The sequence below is a fragment of the Castanea sativa genome, chromosome 4 (assembly GCF_040712315.1).
Source record: "Castanea sativa cultivar Marrone di Chiusa Pesio chromosome 4, ASM4071231v1".
Lineage (NCBI taxonomy): Eukaryota > Viridiplantae > Streptophyta > Magnoliopsida > Fagales > Fagaceae > Castanea > Castanea sativa.
The window spans coordinates 3,786,581-3,802,660 of record NC_134016.1 but is presented as its reverse complement, the minus strand read 5'-3'; the positions used below and the strand labels follow the sequence as shown (position 1 = coordinate 3,802,660).

Here is a 16,080-nt window from a genome sequence, read left to right as displayed (position 1 = left end):
ATGATTATAGTAAATAAAAGATATGGATTTGTGTAATTTAGGCAACATAAATGCTAGAAGATTATCTATCTCAATCTCATTAGTTATTAGTATCCTTTTAAAAAAAAAAAAAAAGATTGAAACATTTGGTATACTAAAAGACATGAAGAAGAGAGAGAGTTGTGGTGTAAACTCAGTCAATTAATGGGAGAGTTGGATGATTGTAGAGAAATTTCATAAGAAGTGTCACTCGGCAAAAGCTTAGACCCTCACTCAATGAGGTCTCTGCTTTTATATATATATTGATTGAAGGTGTCATCATTTGGTGTAATTGGATAATGGACCCAGTCCAAGTGCTTAGACTATATAGTATATAATGATTGATTTTTTAATATTATATCAAAACATGAATTAAACCTGGACGATGACTTGTATTCTTTATTCTAAGCATACCATTAAGAATCTCATAAAGTTTTATAGAGATGATACATCACATAGAATCTGAGGGCACGAAATGTTGAAAGAGGAAAACAAATCAAGAAAATGGCAGAACACTCCTCATTTGTGAATTCATGCTGTCCTTCTAGAAGAGGGCCACCACTTGTTGTCAGTGGATTTGATGATGGAACTGCCAAACTGTTGGATATGTGTCAGAGGGGCGCCATTTAGACATTTCCAGATAAAATACCAAATCACAGCAGTTAGTTTCTAGGATGCATCTGATAAGATCTTCACAGGCGGTATTGACAATGAAGTAAAGGTATGGGACTAGCACAAAGGTGAAGTTACAATGACACTTAAAAGGCCATCAAGATATGATAACAGGCATGCAGTTGAGTCCTGATGGCTCTTATCTCCTTACAAATGGTATGGATTATAAACTCTGCATATGGGATATGCATCCATATGCACCACAAAATCGGTGTGTAAAGGTAATGGAAGGGCACCAACACAACTTTGAAAAGAACTTGTTGAGGTGTAGCTGGTCACCTGATGGAAGCAAAGTCACTGCCGGGAGTTCAGATCGGATGGTTTACATTTGGGATACTACATCTAGACGCATCTTGTATAAGCTCCCTGGCCACACTGGTTCTATCAATGAGTGTGTCTTCCATCCCAGTGAACCTATTGTTGGATCTTGTAGTAGTGATAAACAGATTTATTTGGGGGAGATCTGAGAATCGTAACTTGAAGAACTTACACCTTAGTGACCGTTATTTCAGCTAATTGTTGGCTCTGTAAGGGCCCTTCAAAGACTTTCGAAAGGTTGTATTCGTATCTCTACTGTAGTTCCCCAAGTTGACTTTTGTTATCTTTATTGGCATTGTTGGAAGATTATGTTCCATTTTGGAAAATTGATTCTACATGTATTTTGGCATCTGTGAATACATCTAGGTTCTATGATCACCTCCCACATTCCTTTAGTCCAATCAAGACCTTATTGAGAGGAATTTTTGTAGAAAATCCTTGGCGATTTTAAGGGGAGTTGTCACTCACAAATTGAAGGCCATGAAAAAAAAAAAAAAAAAAAAAACACCTGATAGTGAGGGTCTAACTATAATCTCATCCAAAAAAAGGTAAAAGATCTTGCATGGTACTCTCAATATTATCTTCTAGTGTGATCGGTGAAAAGATTTTATATATATATATATATATATATATATATATATTTATTGACTAAGTTTCTCCAAGCTTGTTTGGAGGCCTATGCTTTAACCCCTAATAGGAAGATGATGTGTGTTATTGTCAACTTATTTAACAACACTCAATTCAACCAACCAAGTGAGTGTTTTTCAATTCTTTAATAGGGATGATACCACAGCTTGAAAGAATATATTGTGTTCTTGGCATCGTACACAATTTGGCCGGTTCATATTTATTAGTACAAGGCTATATGTAATGTATACAATGTTTTGTCTACATATTTAAGTTCATCACTCCAACTTCAAAAATTACACAATATTTAATTTTTATTGTTTTTATTATTTTTTTGGGTTTGATTTCTTGCAATGTTTTTGACAAATTGTGGCCACTATCCGACCTCTATACATCCTCTAAACTTTAGAAAATAAAATACAAAGCCAAAATTAGCTGTTTAGTAAGAAGACAACTAGGACGAGTAAATTCTAGAATTCAATTTATTTACACAGCTAATTCATCATTACAGCTCATCAAGAACTTCTGCTTTCACTACAATTGTAAACAAAATTGGATTGAGTATATTTAGAGTCTGCTTGACAAAGTTTAGTTGTAATGTCCCTATCAGTCAGGAAAAAAAAAAAAAAAATGTTAAGGTGAGATTTTTTAGCCCACACATGCCCCCACCTAACCCCACTACCCATCATTCTCCACCACTCATTTTTCTCTTAATTCTTCTCTCTTTTGGCCGGCTCTCACTTTTCTTTCTCTCTTTCATTTTTCTTTCTTTTCTCTTCACTTAAACACACTCATTTCTCAACTCACCCGCCAGCCTCCTCTCCCCAAAACACACCATCTCACCATCATTTTTCCGGCAAGATCACCGGAAAAATACTTAGAAACCCCTAAGCATCTTCATCATTTTATTTGAGGTAAAAATTTCTAATCTTTTTGGTGGGTTTTACACTTTTGCTTGAGGAGATTTTTATCTAAGCTTGGATAATGATACTCATGTGATTTATGAGCATTGGAAGTGATATTTATGTGTTTTTATGTATGGGATTTGTATTGGTGGAATTTTTGATGAGTGGGTATATATATTTTGTGCTAAAATGGCTATTCAAGGTTTATGTATGGTGGAAAAATTTTGGGGTTTTAAGATATAATGTATGATGGTTGGTAAATTTAATTTTGTCATTGTCATTGGGTTTAGTTGGAGTTAGTGAAATTCTAAATTTCTTGTCATGGAGGATATGTTGATTTTTTGCTTTCATGGGTCTCTTAATGATGTAGTGTAAATCTTATGAAAGCTAGTCATAATGTTGGAGATATTATGAAATGGGTTAACTTTATAAATTGGAGTTGATACCTTGTGAATAAATTTGTTGAGAAACTTTGGGAATGGTATATATTATTATTGATGAGGTTAAATAGTAGGCTTGTCTAATTAAGTGTTTATTTGGCAAATCTTAAATTTTGGTTACATACAATTTCAAGTTCTATACTTATTGTGATAGGTTTACTTGATATTGTTTAGGTTCTAGCTAATCTCCTTGGAGCTTGGAGAGTTAGGCTTTTATGGTTGCGATAAGTAGTTTTTTTAATGGGATTTTTTAAAAATAACCATGTTGCATAAATATTATTTTTGGGTTAGACACGCTTTTGGAAACTACTTATGGAAACTATATTTTCCTAAAAACTATTGTGTCGTAACCTTAATATGTATATGATTATCTATGAAGATGCATCATATTTGGTATTGCATTTGGGGAAAGGCATGAATTGTTGATATGGAAAAATGAGCATCTTTTATTTAATCTTTGATAAGGAAATTATGGATTCTATGGTATAATAGAAAATTTAAAGATGCTTATCTTGACTTAGTACTTGAGAAATTGATAGAAGATCTTTTTAGCAAGCATGAAGTTGAAAAACCTTACAAACTTTATGGAAGTAAATTTTTAAGGTTTTTTCTGAAACTACTTAGATATAAACTATGTGTTTCAAAGTAATGTAACTTGTGAGCATCATGTAGTTTTAACACCATGCCATGTGTGATTTCCCAGTGATCACCCGATTTGGTTTTCGTAGTCTTTGTGACAACGGAATCAAATCTAGGTCAGTGTCCTTTCATTTTGGATGACGCATTCTTCCCTACTGTCCATGGGGGGAAGAGGTTCCTTGATTGTGTGTGGGTGAGGCTGCTGTCCATGGGGCCAAAAGACTACATGCAAGAGAGGTCCTATTTGACGCGCTCTCTCTGCTGCCCATGAGGAGAGAGAAAAACCTTGAGGGTATGGGTGAGGCTGCTGTCCATGGGGCCAAGAATCTGCATACCAGAGAAGATAATATCATGCCAATTGTGAATGGGTGGATCCTCTAACCGGTCTATATGGTAGTGTGGTATATTATTGTGATAATTTATCTTATGTTAGATATTATGGCTTTGGAATTTATATTGTTAGTGCTCACAGATTATAGTATATTGTTTCAAAGTAGTTACTTAGAGAAATTTGGTATTTCATTATTTAATCATTCTTGTCATATTATTATTATTGAAGATGAAACTTGCATTTCCCCCACCCCCATTAATTATGCTACTTATTGGGCCCTGTCTCATCCCATTATTTTTATAAACTTTTCAGAGTAAGCAATAATATTTTGAGACAGCTTTTGGTGGCTAATAGTAGTTAGACTAACTACTGATGGAGGCTAAACTTTTGTAATGGAGTTATTTGATGATGTACATTTTAGAATAGGCTTGACTTATTCTTTTGTATATTATAGTGGTTGTGACTATATTCCCACTGATGGGACAAGCTGTTGATATGTAATTATTATTCAGATCTCTATTCTTTTGTGGCCAATGGTCTTTGTAATTAATGCTTAGAGCTTTGACTTACTTTGAGAGTATATTCAATGGAATTATTAAGATAATTCTTGATGTTAATACTTGATAGGATTTATGTGGATTGAATTGTCAAAAAGTAAAAATTTACAGGTACTTGAGAGGTCTTTCTCACGCTTTGAACCCTTTGGGGTTTGGGGCGTGACAATAGTCCCACTTGATGCCCAATACCACTAAAATCTAGCTTTGCTCGTACAATTCTCTTAAAGATCTGGAATATCAAAGAGTGAATAAGATTGTTTCAGTTTTGAGAGACAACGTGGATCAATCCATCTTTCATGAAAAGATGCCTATACTTTTCAGATTTAGCCAATTCCCAACTGTTAACAATCATGCAAAGTATAAATTCTTACCTGGATAAGCTAAGATGGCCTCTCCTTAGTATTAGGTCTGGCTAGAATGGACTTGGTCAGATGGTGATATATTAATACTACCTCCAGTGTATATGATGTTATCAAGAGCATAAAGGATGTACCACATCATTTAGAACTGAATGATGGATCTAGATGGTGACTAGTTTATAATTGAAATATAAAATACATTATAGTGTCAGTAGATAGTCTTCCCTTCCTATGCAGAATTGGTTTGCAATTAGAACAAAGCAGCCACCTTCGAGGTTAACATAGGTTATTAAAGCTTGCCATATCTCCCTTGCTTTGCCTGTAGGTCCGAAATATATTTCAATGCCAACATATGGTGGCATACTAAAGAACTATAATTATAACTTATAAGGAAGCTCTAGGATATTAAGGTAAGGAATACTATACAATAACCCACATTAGATTGTAGAGAAATTTGGATTGTGAAAATGGTGATAATTGATGATAAATTATTCTATAGATATAGCAAATTATTTCGCAAATAACTATTGTGGGAAACATCCTCTAAATAGCACTTCCGTACAAGATCAATTGTGAAAACTAGTTTGGATTTTAGAAAGATCTCCAAACAAATAATAGAAATTAAAAATTAAAAAAAAAAGACCTAAAAAAAAAAACATTCACAGAAACAAGGATTTACGTAGTTCAGCAATAGCCTACATGGGTGATGGTGTGGAGAAAATTTCACTAATCAAATATCGAGATCACAAAATAGGCAAAAAGTCACTTTCACAAAACTCAAACCCTAAATACACACAAAAAACTCTTCAATATAAAGAGTTTAAGGATTCAGCTAAAGAGAAGTTTTTCTACTCTGTAATCATTGCACAGCACTGCAGCCCTCTCTTTAGTTAAAGCAACATATATATAAAAGTTGTCAAAGTCAAATAGAACTCCTAGCTATGTTGAATTTTCAAGATCATGCTCCAGATGATTCCCAAAGACTTCAATCAAACCGTGTGGCCAAATAACCTCCTAGATAGCTTCAATCATAGCCATGTATTCCACTTCACTGGTTAATAATACAATAGTTGACTGCAGTATCAACCTCCAACTCACTGGAGGTCAACCTCTAGCTTCAGAGTAGAACAAAGATTATCCAGATCTTCTCCAGCATAGTCTGAATCAACATATCCAACTAAATGTCTTCCAACAGATTCATCTCTCAAACTTCAAACCCAAATCAGCATTCCCAAAATACATCTCAAGATCCATTAACTTGTGAATGACCATTATCCTAATCTTGCACATAGCAACTAGGTTCCACATTGACAGCTTGAGAAATGTTGGGCCAAGAGGATGAGTGCATACTACTGCATATGCAAGGCTGCCAACCAAGCCAACCAAATCTATATTAGAGCTTCTGCTATCACAACAATAAAATCACAAGGTACACAAAAACACACAAAAGACATTTCTTTATGTTCTACAATTTAATGGTTAAACCGAATGACAAAGGATAAGGCATTAAATAACACTAGTTATTCTTTTACAAGTAAAATATGACGTAAAAACAGTAACAATGACAGAAGGTATACCTTTAGTATCTAAGTCAGGTCTTAGAGAACTCATTCTGTTGTTGCGGCAGATGAGGTTACCTATTTTCCAGATTGGAGGCTTATATACATGCAGCAATGATTCCTCTACGGACCAATACACTTCAAATTCAGATGCAATTGCCATTAGCTTTTGATGTTTTCCAAGATATCAGCCCAAAGATTTGAAAAGCAGAACAGCACTAATGAATGAGTATCAGCAATTGACATCAGCTTTCGACAAGTGAAGTTTAAATTTAGTTGAGATTGTAGCAAATCAGACAACTTCGGGACCTGTATAAACAAATATTCAACATAAATTTAACCAGGAGAAGAATATAATAAAATGTGCTAGTGGATGCTTTGGGTTACAAGATACAGTAACACAGTTATTAATAGCAAAGCTTAAAGCTCAAAATGTTGACTAGGCATAAAGTTGTTCGGTCTTGTTTAGAAATTAGCAGCTATTGCAGCTTCATTTTGGGGTAGACTGTAAAATTAGTAATGTAAGACATTTTAGATTTAGCATTCATGCTAGTATGTTCTATCTTTTTCCAAGAAAACTGCATATTGACTTGTAAAAAAAAAAAAAAAAAATGAAAACTGTATACTGTATCATGTTTCAACTTATCACTGACAGTGAGGCTTTTAGTGTAGGAGCTACAACTGAAATTGGATTAAAACACAGTAAGATATTTTAGTCATGACTGACGTCATTGATGGAAATTTTAAGTCATATTTCTGAGTAATACAATCAATTCTAAACCTAATGGTACTAATTGAATAATTGCAAATAAGAGTCAGATTACAGAGATATATGTTCATTGCCTTACCCACGCAGTGTAGGCTAGTTATTTTAGAACTTTTGAATGAACTAGATCGCCCAAGAAGCATATCCTGTTAGTTAAGACAGCAAGACCAATGAGAAGAGAAGACTGTAACAGACAAGTGAAACTCAATTAAGAGAAGCTAGTATTATAAAATGTAATATGGCTTACCAAAAATTGTGTGAACTTGATATCAGACATAAAATTAAATTTGCTAGTGGGTTGTTTAGGCTACAAGATAAAGTAACAGAGTTATTAATAGTAAAGCTTAAGTCTCCATATATTGACCAGGCATAAAGTTGTTCAGCCTTGATTAGCAATTAGCAACTATCACTGCAAAATTAGTTTATGTAAGCAATTTAGATTTAGCTTTCATACATGTATGTTCTATCTTTTTCCAGGAAAACTACATACATTATCTTGCTTCAACTATTCATAGACAATAAGGTTTTTAGGGTAGGAACTACAACTTTTTTTTTTTAATAAGTAATAAACTTTATTGAGACCAAAATAGAATCACCTGAAGTATACAGTTCGTTATTAAAATTATATAATAGCACAGTAAGATATTTTTGTCATGACTGACTTAATTAATAGAGGCTTTTAGCTCATATTTCTGAGTAATACAATTAATTAATTTTTTTTAAATGGTACTAATTGATTGCAAATAAGAGTCAACTTACAGAAACATATGTTCATTACCATATCCAGTCACTGTAGGCTAGTATCCTTCAAACTCTTGTATGAATTGGAGCACCCAAACGGGTTGGCCACTCAGTTAAGATAACAAGATTGACAAGAACAGAAGGCTGTAACAGACATGTAAAAATTCATAAATGAAGCTAGTATGTTAAATTTCTCTGGCAAAGATATGTAGAAGTGATTTTCTGTGGAACAATTTTGACAATCAATCAAGCTTGCAAGATGGCTAACCATCAAATTCATACCTTAGCAACCATTGAAGTGTTGTAGTCACTAGAACAAAGGGCTCTAAGTGAGGCCATAATAACAGAATAAGATTTGATAGGTGGATGAACTGTTAGGAATCTGTGTAGCTAATTTTGGTTAGCATTGTCCACAATCAATTTCAAGAAATCTAACCAACTTATTCACAAGGAACATAGCTTACCAAAATGCAGAAATTTAGAAAGCTTTTAAGAAGCCACCATAGTCATGAATATGTGTAGCTTCTCAAGTGGCAAGTTCATTGTAATTGTACCAGCCCAATTGAAACAAGAATATGCCATACTGCCACACTGTTGGAGTATGTCAATGGATCTTGCCCTCTTCTAATTGGTTAGGGGAGTCATCAAAATCTTTTGGGAGAGTGGCCATTCACTGTTTTTATATCCATAATCATACATGACTTAATGTGTAAAACTTTCAGATCATTTCTGAGTAACAAAATGAAATTTTAAAGCAAATGGTAATTTTTGAATAATAGCCAATAAAAGTGATATATGTCCATTACCTTATCTGCTTACTATTAAGAACTGTTCTTCCAACACGTTCATGAATTGAAGCATCCAAACCAATTGGCCCTTTTGTTAAGGAAAAGCTTACAAGAAGAGAAGAACAAAACTGACATTAATTAAAGCTAGAAAGCTATGAAGAAGAAATTATTTGGGCAGATATATACCTTAGAGTGCAGTAAAGTTCAGATTTTGATGAAAAAAGAGGTCCCTAGGTTAACCAACCATAACCCAGAAAAAAATAAGATTCAATGGGTGGATGACATACTGGAATTCAGTTTATTAGAAAAGATCCACTGCTAAGTACATAGGAGATAGAAGAAACCATGGTGTAAAAGCTGGAAAACTTGGACTCACTTGATATTTTGTTGGCTGACAAAGGTAGTAGTGCTATCATGTACAGTAAACTTGTAAACATTTGCAGATATAGATGCAATATTAGTCCAATTGGCCAGCAACCAGAAATTTCACACAGGTTAAAACGAAGATGGCTTAGCAAAAATTTGGAACTTGATATCAGACATAAAATGAAAAGATGCTCTCTTTTGACGTGAATCTCAAGTTGTTCCTCTTTCTTGGGGACATTAAACATGTCATTTATAGACAAGTCAAATGATAGAATTTCACAGCGCTTTGCTCAAATCCTTCGTCAGCTGTTTGAAGTTTGAAAGGAGTGAAATAGATTGAGAGCCTGTTGATCAAATGTGACCTTTTATTGGAACATTGAAAAATAACTGGCAACTTTAAATTAACGAGGCATTCCACCACATCCAGTGCTGGTAGAAATTCTGGCTTCTTGCGACTGTAAACAAACAGATGATGTATAAATGAAAGGTTCCCCAAATACAGAAGAAAAAAATTCCATTCTTTCTAATTTGTGGTTTTAGCTATTAATTATTATGCTACTGTGTGTTAAAATAGATGAGGCAGAGACTTGAGGTAAGCATAAAATCCCTAAGCATTTAGCCTTGTCCAACAGAAATCCTATGTTCATTCCAATGCATAGATGATGCATAAGAAGAAATAAAAATGAGCAGCGTAGAAAAAGATAGATTAATAAAACCTTCAAGAATCCAACTTCAATGACAATCATAACATGTGCAGGGTCCTCAAGCTCTAACTGCCATCAATTTGCCACAAAAATTGAACCTAACAAAGAAGAATGAATTTAAGGTGGGCTATTAGAAGATAAAGTATGGTGCCCGACTTATTAAGTTCAATTATCTTCACAAACAAAGCCATCTTGTTCTATTTCATTTGAATCACAGTTTTTATAAATTCAAGAAATCTAGTAAGCACACAAAATAGAGAAATCTGAAAGTTACCTTTAGTTAATACGGACACCTCAGAAGAGAAGAATATGAGATTGGAGGAAACTCACAAATTTTAATTAACTTCAACAAGATAGGAACCAAATTAACACCCTGGCATTTCCAGCTATTTAACCACTCTGGCAGCAAACAGTACGAAATATTCAGCTTTTCTTGTAAAGTGAGCATTAGATGGTAGTAAATTCTAATAAATTTCCACCCACTTTGGCAGACCTTCCACTTAGCTAACAACAGAGAGCATCTCTATTGGCATGGATTGCACTTCTTCCATAATTTGCTCCAGAAATCAGCCATCTTGTTCCCTAAAATTCAGCTCTTCATGAAAGGAAGAGTTGCCCCACAAGTCCAGCAAAGCGTTAAGATCGCCCGAATATGATACCTTCACCTAGGAATATTATTAGGTGTCAAAGTTTTAATCAATTTGAATATTATTAGGTCTCTGCAAGAAGAATAGAGAATGCAGTGTACCACCAATGGATATATATATATATATATATATATACACACACTACGCTTGCTGCTTTCACAAGGTTTAGCTAGAAAGATGTTGTCTTTAGCTTTCTTTTTCACTCACAAATTTTTTTAACCGTCGCAGATGTTATAAATCTTGATTTTAAAGATTAGTAGATATCATGTATAGAATGCAATAGAAACAAAGACACAGGAACAGGTTACCTATCAATAACGGTCAAAGCAGATGAATCAAATCTCCCCAAGTAGGATTCGAACCTACAACCAATCTGTTAACAGCGACCACTTTACCTGAACTTGTTTTTCACATTAACGCATTTCAGTTCTCTCCCCAGTTGATTAAAACCACGAAATAACCTACAAGCACATAAATTTATATCTGGTTCGTTAAAAAAAAATGTTTACTAGAAAAGAAGAGGAGATAAGGTTTAGATGGAATTCCCCATTAGTTCTGTATAATTGGAATACGGGCAATGTTGGGCCATTTTTTCTGTGATTGGGGATGCTGAAAACTTTAATCTCTTGATCATCGTCTATTTGGGAAAGTGAAAAGAGGAATAAAGAAATTAGGGTTGACTATGAATAATAATATATATAATTTGTTCATTCAAAGGAGAGTATATGAGAAGAGGATTTGAGGTATCAGAAACCTTACATCAACATCGTTGGAATGTGGGCAATCTTGAACCACTCTTCCCCGCTTCCCTTTGCACATCTTTCCTCTAACTTGAAGCAACGCAAAATATGTAGTTCTTCTAATTTGATGAGGCGTGTTGTGGTTGTGGGCAGATACATCAGGTTCTTGCAGTCATAAATATAGAGTCCTTTAAGGAAAGAAAGGTTGCCCAACCACTCAGGTAAAGTTTCTATTCCTTCAAAATCTTCGATAACCGTAGTTTCAAGGGCAGTGAACTGTTGAATTTCGCCCGGGAGAGAGTTGAGTTTAGCCCACCCTCTCAATCTTAGATATTGGAGCGTCGTATGAGTGTGTTGGATGAAATTATTGAGACTGGGAAAAACATCCAGCTCCTCACAATACCCACCAATCTCCAATCTCTTCAAGCATTTAAATGGCCCCTCTGGCAGACGCGTGATGTTGCGGCAATTTTGAATTTCTAAACGGGTAAGAAAGCACAACTCTCCTAGATTTGGAAGTGATTTCAGATCAGGACAAGCACGTATATACAATTCTGAGAGAGACGTACATAATTGTAGCTGAGTTAGAACTTCAAAACCACACTCGTATATATCCAAGTAGCGTAGACCTTGTATACGTGGAAAACACCTCAGCTTAGGACAATCATGTATTGTCAGCTCCTCGAGGGAAATGAGGGGTTGCGAGGTGTCCCATATATAACTCAGTTCCCCACAATCATATATCCAGAGTGATTGGATAGAGGTATAGAAAAGTTGCCCTAGCGCAAAAGTATGTCCTGACACTCTACAAATATCGGCGGACTTGAGCGTGGTAAGATTGCTGATAATCCTTTCCAAAGCGGTGTTGTTGACGTTTTTAATATTTAATTTCTGTAGAAATGGAAAATGACATGGGGCACCCTTCAGTTGTTCACAATTGTAAATGCTCAACTCCTCAAGGCAAGGAAACACTACACGTGCTGATGTCACCTCCAGTGCATCCTTCCACTCCACTAGTTTCTTCATACCCCGAAAAGTGAGCGTTCTTAATGCCGGAAACAATACATCACTGCGCATGCCGTAAAACTCAACTCCAATACATGTCACGTCATCCATTCCCTTTATTTCAAGAGCCTTAAGGCAAGGTAGATGGCCGAGGGTGGGAACTTGTTCACAATTTTCGCAGTATTCTAAATTTATCTGGATCAAATAGTCAAAATGCGACGACATCCATGAGGGGAATTTCTTTCCACTAAAACCATCAATTTTTAAGGATTTCAAATTTTGATGAGGACAGAGGCCTTCCAACACTTCTTCGTCATTACAATGGTTGACCTTTCTCTCTGCATAAAGACTCCAGTAAAATGTTACCTGGTTCATTTTCGCCTTTATTGCTAAATTTGCACTTCTAGCTTCTTCTTGATCTCTCACATTCTCTAGACGCCTACTGTCTAATTCTCCACTAAGTTGATTCAAGCATCCCAATTCCTTGATCTGCTCACCTGCATCTTGACCCACAATGAAAAATGACAATGTTCGTAGACATTTCAAATTCCCCATATCTTTTAGTGGTCGGTATTTATAATGACGATCAACATGCATATGCCTCAAGTTAACCAAATTTTTTAAATCTTTTGGAAGCTCTCTGAGACGATAGCAATCTTCAAGTCTTAAAGTTTGCAAATTGTAGAGCTTGGTGATGGAGTTTGGTAATTCTTCGATGTCAGCCCATGAGATGTGGAGAAGCCTCAAGTGTACCAAGCAACCAATTGAGTCTGATAACTCTGATATCCGACAAAATAATTTTAGAACACGCAAGCATTTAAAATCTGATAATATGTTTCCAAACATAGCATTTTCTGAAACAAGTGTGCGCATTCTCTGAACATGGTCATTTGAAAGTGGAATTTTTGATACTATTCCCCCATATTGGATTGATAAACGACGTTCATGATTAATGTTATCCTGTACATGATTGATATTATCTTGTGAATCCTTCTTCAAAATCAAAGTATCAAATTTTGAAATTGAGAGGGCAAGATCATGTACCAAATCATGCATCTTACAGCTTTTAACATTATCATAATCATCCTTTTCCACGTCTTGGAACAAGGAATTTGTTAACAAGATATTAAAATACCTGTTACCAATATCCTCCATCACCGAACTATTTTCCTGAGATGGTTGGAGGAACCCTTCAGCCATCCAAAGCTGGATCAATTCTTCCTTTTTAATCTTATAATCTTTAGGAAAAATTGAACAATATGCAAAGCATTGTTTAATAGATGGTGATGGAAGATGATAGAAGCTCATTTTTAATATTGATAGCATTTGGCTACCCTCTACGGAATTCCAAATTTCATTTTTTTTAATTTCTATCCATTTACTTTTCTCTTTTTCACAATACATCATCCCTCCTAAGACTTTTGCAGCTAATGCGACCCCTCCACATTTTTTGGCAATATCCCTTCCAATAGCATCTAAATCTGGAGTTAGTGGAACTCCTTCATTAAAAGATACTTTTTTCTTGATTATGGACCAACATTCATCGTCTGAAAGTTTTTCCAATTTACACTTGAAAAGTGTTGTCCCCATGATTGCTGCCACCTTTTCACTACGGGTGGTTACAATAATGTTGTTTCCAATATTTGAAGTAATTCCCAACAAACAACTTCTTAAAGATTCCCATTTAAGTGACTCTTCATTCCATACATCATCAAGAACTAGAAGATATCTTCCTTCCTCCAACTCTTTTTTAAGTTTTTCAAGTATTGCATTGTTTGTTTCTAATAGACTTGAGTTACCGGTAAGTGATTCTAGAATGCCTCTTAAAATCTTTTTTTCATCAAAATCATCAGAGACACATACCCATATTTTCTTATTGAAATGACTCTTTACTAGCTCATGATTGTAGACCAGTTTTGCTAAAGTTGTTTTCCCCAAACCCGCCATTCCTACTATGGGAATCACTGAGAGTTTTTCACTAGTTGAATTTGTCACTAACTCCACTATTTTTGAAACATGGTCTTCCCTTCCTACAACTTCTGAATTATCAATAAAGCTGTTTGTCTCTCGGTTTAGCATAGTATCAAGATTAGCATTTATTGATTCGGCTCTAATAAGTCCAAATCTAATTGCTTCATCATTAACCCTTTTCAGTGAATCAGCAATAGTCTTAACTTTGTTGGCCATTTTGAAACGGAATGCAATGGGATTTGAAAATGAAAAGAAGAAGCATACCTTTCTCTTCATTTGGTTTCGGATCTCTACCTTTCGCCGAAGAAGCTCGTAAGCAAGCTCATCTAGCACGTCATCAGCATCATAAGCAACTTTTTCAAGCCTCTGCATCCAAAGCCTCACGCTCTCTTCTCCCACTTGCCTTTTCTCTGCATCAGCTAGCACAGCTTGAACCATCTCTACTGAGTCACGAAGCCGTGTCAGCTCATCCTTGAAGCCCCAAGCAAGGCCAATCTGGTCAGTTACCAGTGTTATCAGATTTCCTAGTATTCCCTTAGCAAATTCAGTAACGATAGCCTCAGCCATGTTTTCTTTGGTACTCAGGTAATAAGTCACAAATATGCTGGAAGTATTTGGGAAGTAGAGAAGAATTGTGACGATAAAGAATAGCAGTAACTATTTACGGAGTATTTATATTTATCCAAAAAGATGAAAAGCAACTACTATTATTTTTAGCAGGCAACTTTTTTCTTTCTTATTTTTTTAGTGGGGAACTTTTTTTTTTCACACGTCTTTCAAGTCCGTGTCTTTTTTCTAAAAGGATCTTTATGGGATGGGACATAACCATGTGCTGGGGCTTGTACATCATCCTTAAAGATTTGGTTAAATCTTAATATGCACTCATACTTTTTTTTTTTTAATGGATTATACTTATGCATGTTTAAGGGCACACAATAGTATATTATTTTTGAAAAAAATTTTATTGAAAATTGAAAAAATTTTGGTAACTTTTTCAATTCTTGATAAAAAATTTTCAAAAACAGATTTGTTAATGTATACCTTAAGGGTATACATTAACTGAACTTTTTTAAAATTATGTATTAAAATTTTCTATATATATATATATATATATATATATGTATGTATGTATGTTTTGAAAACACAAATTCAGTTTAAAATGTGAAATCAAGAAATTTTAGATAAAATTGTGAAATTATCTGAGATCATATTTTAAGGACACTTTTAAAAAAGTGAGTATGCAATGTGTGCAACAGCAAATATGTAATAGTTATTACTGTTAAGATTTGAGATAAATATAGATATTTGATTATATTTAGGTAGACTCAAAAAGAATCTCTAAGCTGGTTATATATATATATATATATATATATATATATATATATATATATATATATATATATATAATTAATTAATGTTCTTAGGAAATTTATTAATGGACTATTTTTTTTTAATCCCAATTTGAGATTTATGTCTTAGTCCACTGCAGTGCTCTAAGTTAAGAGAGCTATTTAGTTCTAATTATGTTGTTTTATTTTTTATTTTTTATGGGAGTAATTATGTTGTGTTGCTATATTATCTCCATTGTCTTTAAATGTTGCACTTTCAACTCTCACTCTCTCTCTCTCTCTCTCTCTCTCTCTCTCTCTCTCTCTCTCTCTCTCTCTCTCTCTCTCTCTCTCTCTCTCTCTAACAAATCAGTTCACAGGAAGAAAGCCAGTTGCCACTCCCCTTTTCCTGCCCGGGGGGGGGGGGGGGGGGAAGTGAATTACGTGGAATGTACTACCATTATCAAATTATTTACAAGTTGTAGTGGAGTTATTATGAAATTACATATTGTAGCTTCTCTAGGACTACTATATTATGAGTAATACTAGAAATACAAACTTTTTTACAAATTGTTAATGTGGTGAGTGGTTGTTGGTAA

General features: G+C 34.6%; 1 protein-coding gene, 1 long non-coding RNA gene and 1 pseudogene across 8 annotated transcripts; 2 read left to right on the top strand and 1 right to left on the bottom strand.

The window, feature by feature from the left end:
• Positions 1 to 317: 317 nt before the first annotated feature.
• LOC142631489 (uncharacterized) lies at positions 318 to 1,334 on the top strand (annotated as a pseudogene).
• Positions 1,335 to 2,363: 1,029 nt separating this feature from the next.
• LOC142632203 (uncharacterized) lies at positions 2,364 to 4,567 on the top strand. Its single transcript, XR_012843752.1, has 2 exons — positions 2,364 to 2,549; positions 4,263 to 4,567. It is a non-coding gene; the product is annotated as an uncharacterized LOC142632203 (long non-coding RNA).
• A 957-nt stretch (positions 4,568 to 5,524) lies between these two features.
• On the bottom strand, positions 5,525 to 14,789 carry LOC142631757 (putative disease resistance protein RGA3). 7 transcript variants are annotated; one of them, XM_075806060.1, is made up of 13 exons: positions 11,197 to 14,789; positions 10,746 to 11,074; positions 10,065 to 10,449; positions 9,803 to 9,888; positions 9,097 to 9,541; positions 8,907 to 8,950; positions 8,739 to 8,825; positions 8,397 to 8,605; positions 8,215 to 8,314; positions 7,439 to 8,076; positions 7,274 to 7,337; positions 6,444 to 6,734; positions 5,525 to 6,232 (listed from the first exon to the last, which is right to left on the bottom strand). In XM_075806060.1, the coding sequence occupies exons 1-2, from the start codon at positions 14,718 to 14,720 to the stop codon at positions 11,068 to 11,070; spliced, it is 3,531 nt and encodes a 1,176-aa protein (XP_075662175.1). In that variant the 5' UTR covers positions 14,721 to 14,789; the 3' UTR covers positions 5,525 to 6,232; positions 6,444 to 6,734; positions 7,274 to 7,337; positions 7,439 to 8,076; positions 8,215 to 8,314; positions 8,397 to 8,605; positions 8,739 to 8,825; positions 8,907 to 8,950; positions 9,097 to 9,541; positions 9,803 to 9,888; positions 10,065 to 10,449; positions 10,746 to 11,067. The 7 variants fall into 7 exon arrangements, with proteins under 7 accessions (XP_075662175.1, XP_075662173.1, XP_075662174.1 ...); XM_075806058.1 differs by having other exon boundaries at positions 7,951 to 8,076; positions 8,739 to 9,541; XM_075806059.1 differs by having other exon boundaries at positions 7,970 to 8,076; positions 8,739 to 9,541.
• Between the last annotated feature and the right edge of the window lie 1,291 nt (positions 14,790 to 16,080).

What these genes read in the sequence shown, in the direction of transcription:
- LOC142631757 (XM_075806058.1), bottom strand. Translation starts at nt 14,720, where the DNA reads ATGGCTGAGGCTATCGTTACTGAATTTGCTAAGGGAATACTAGGAAAT.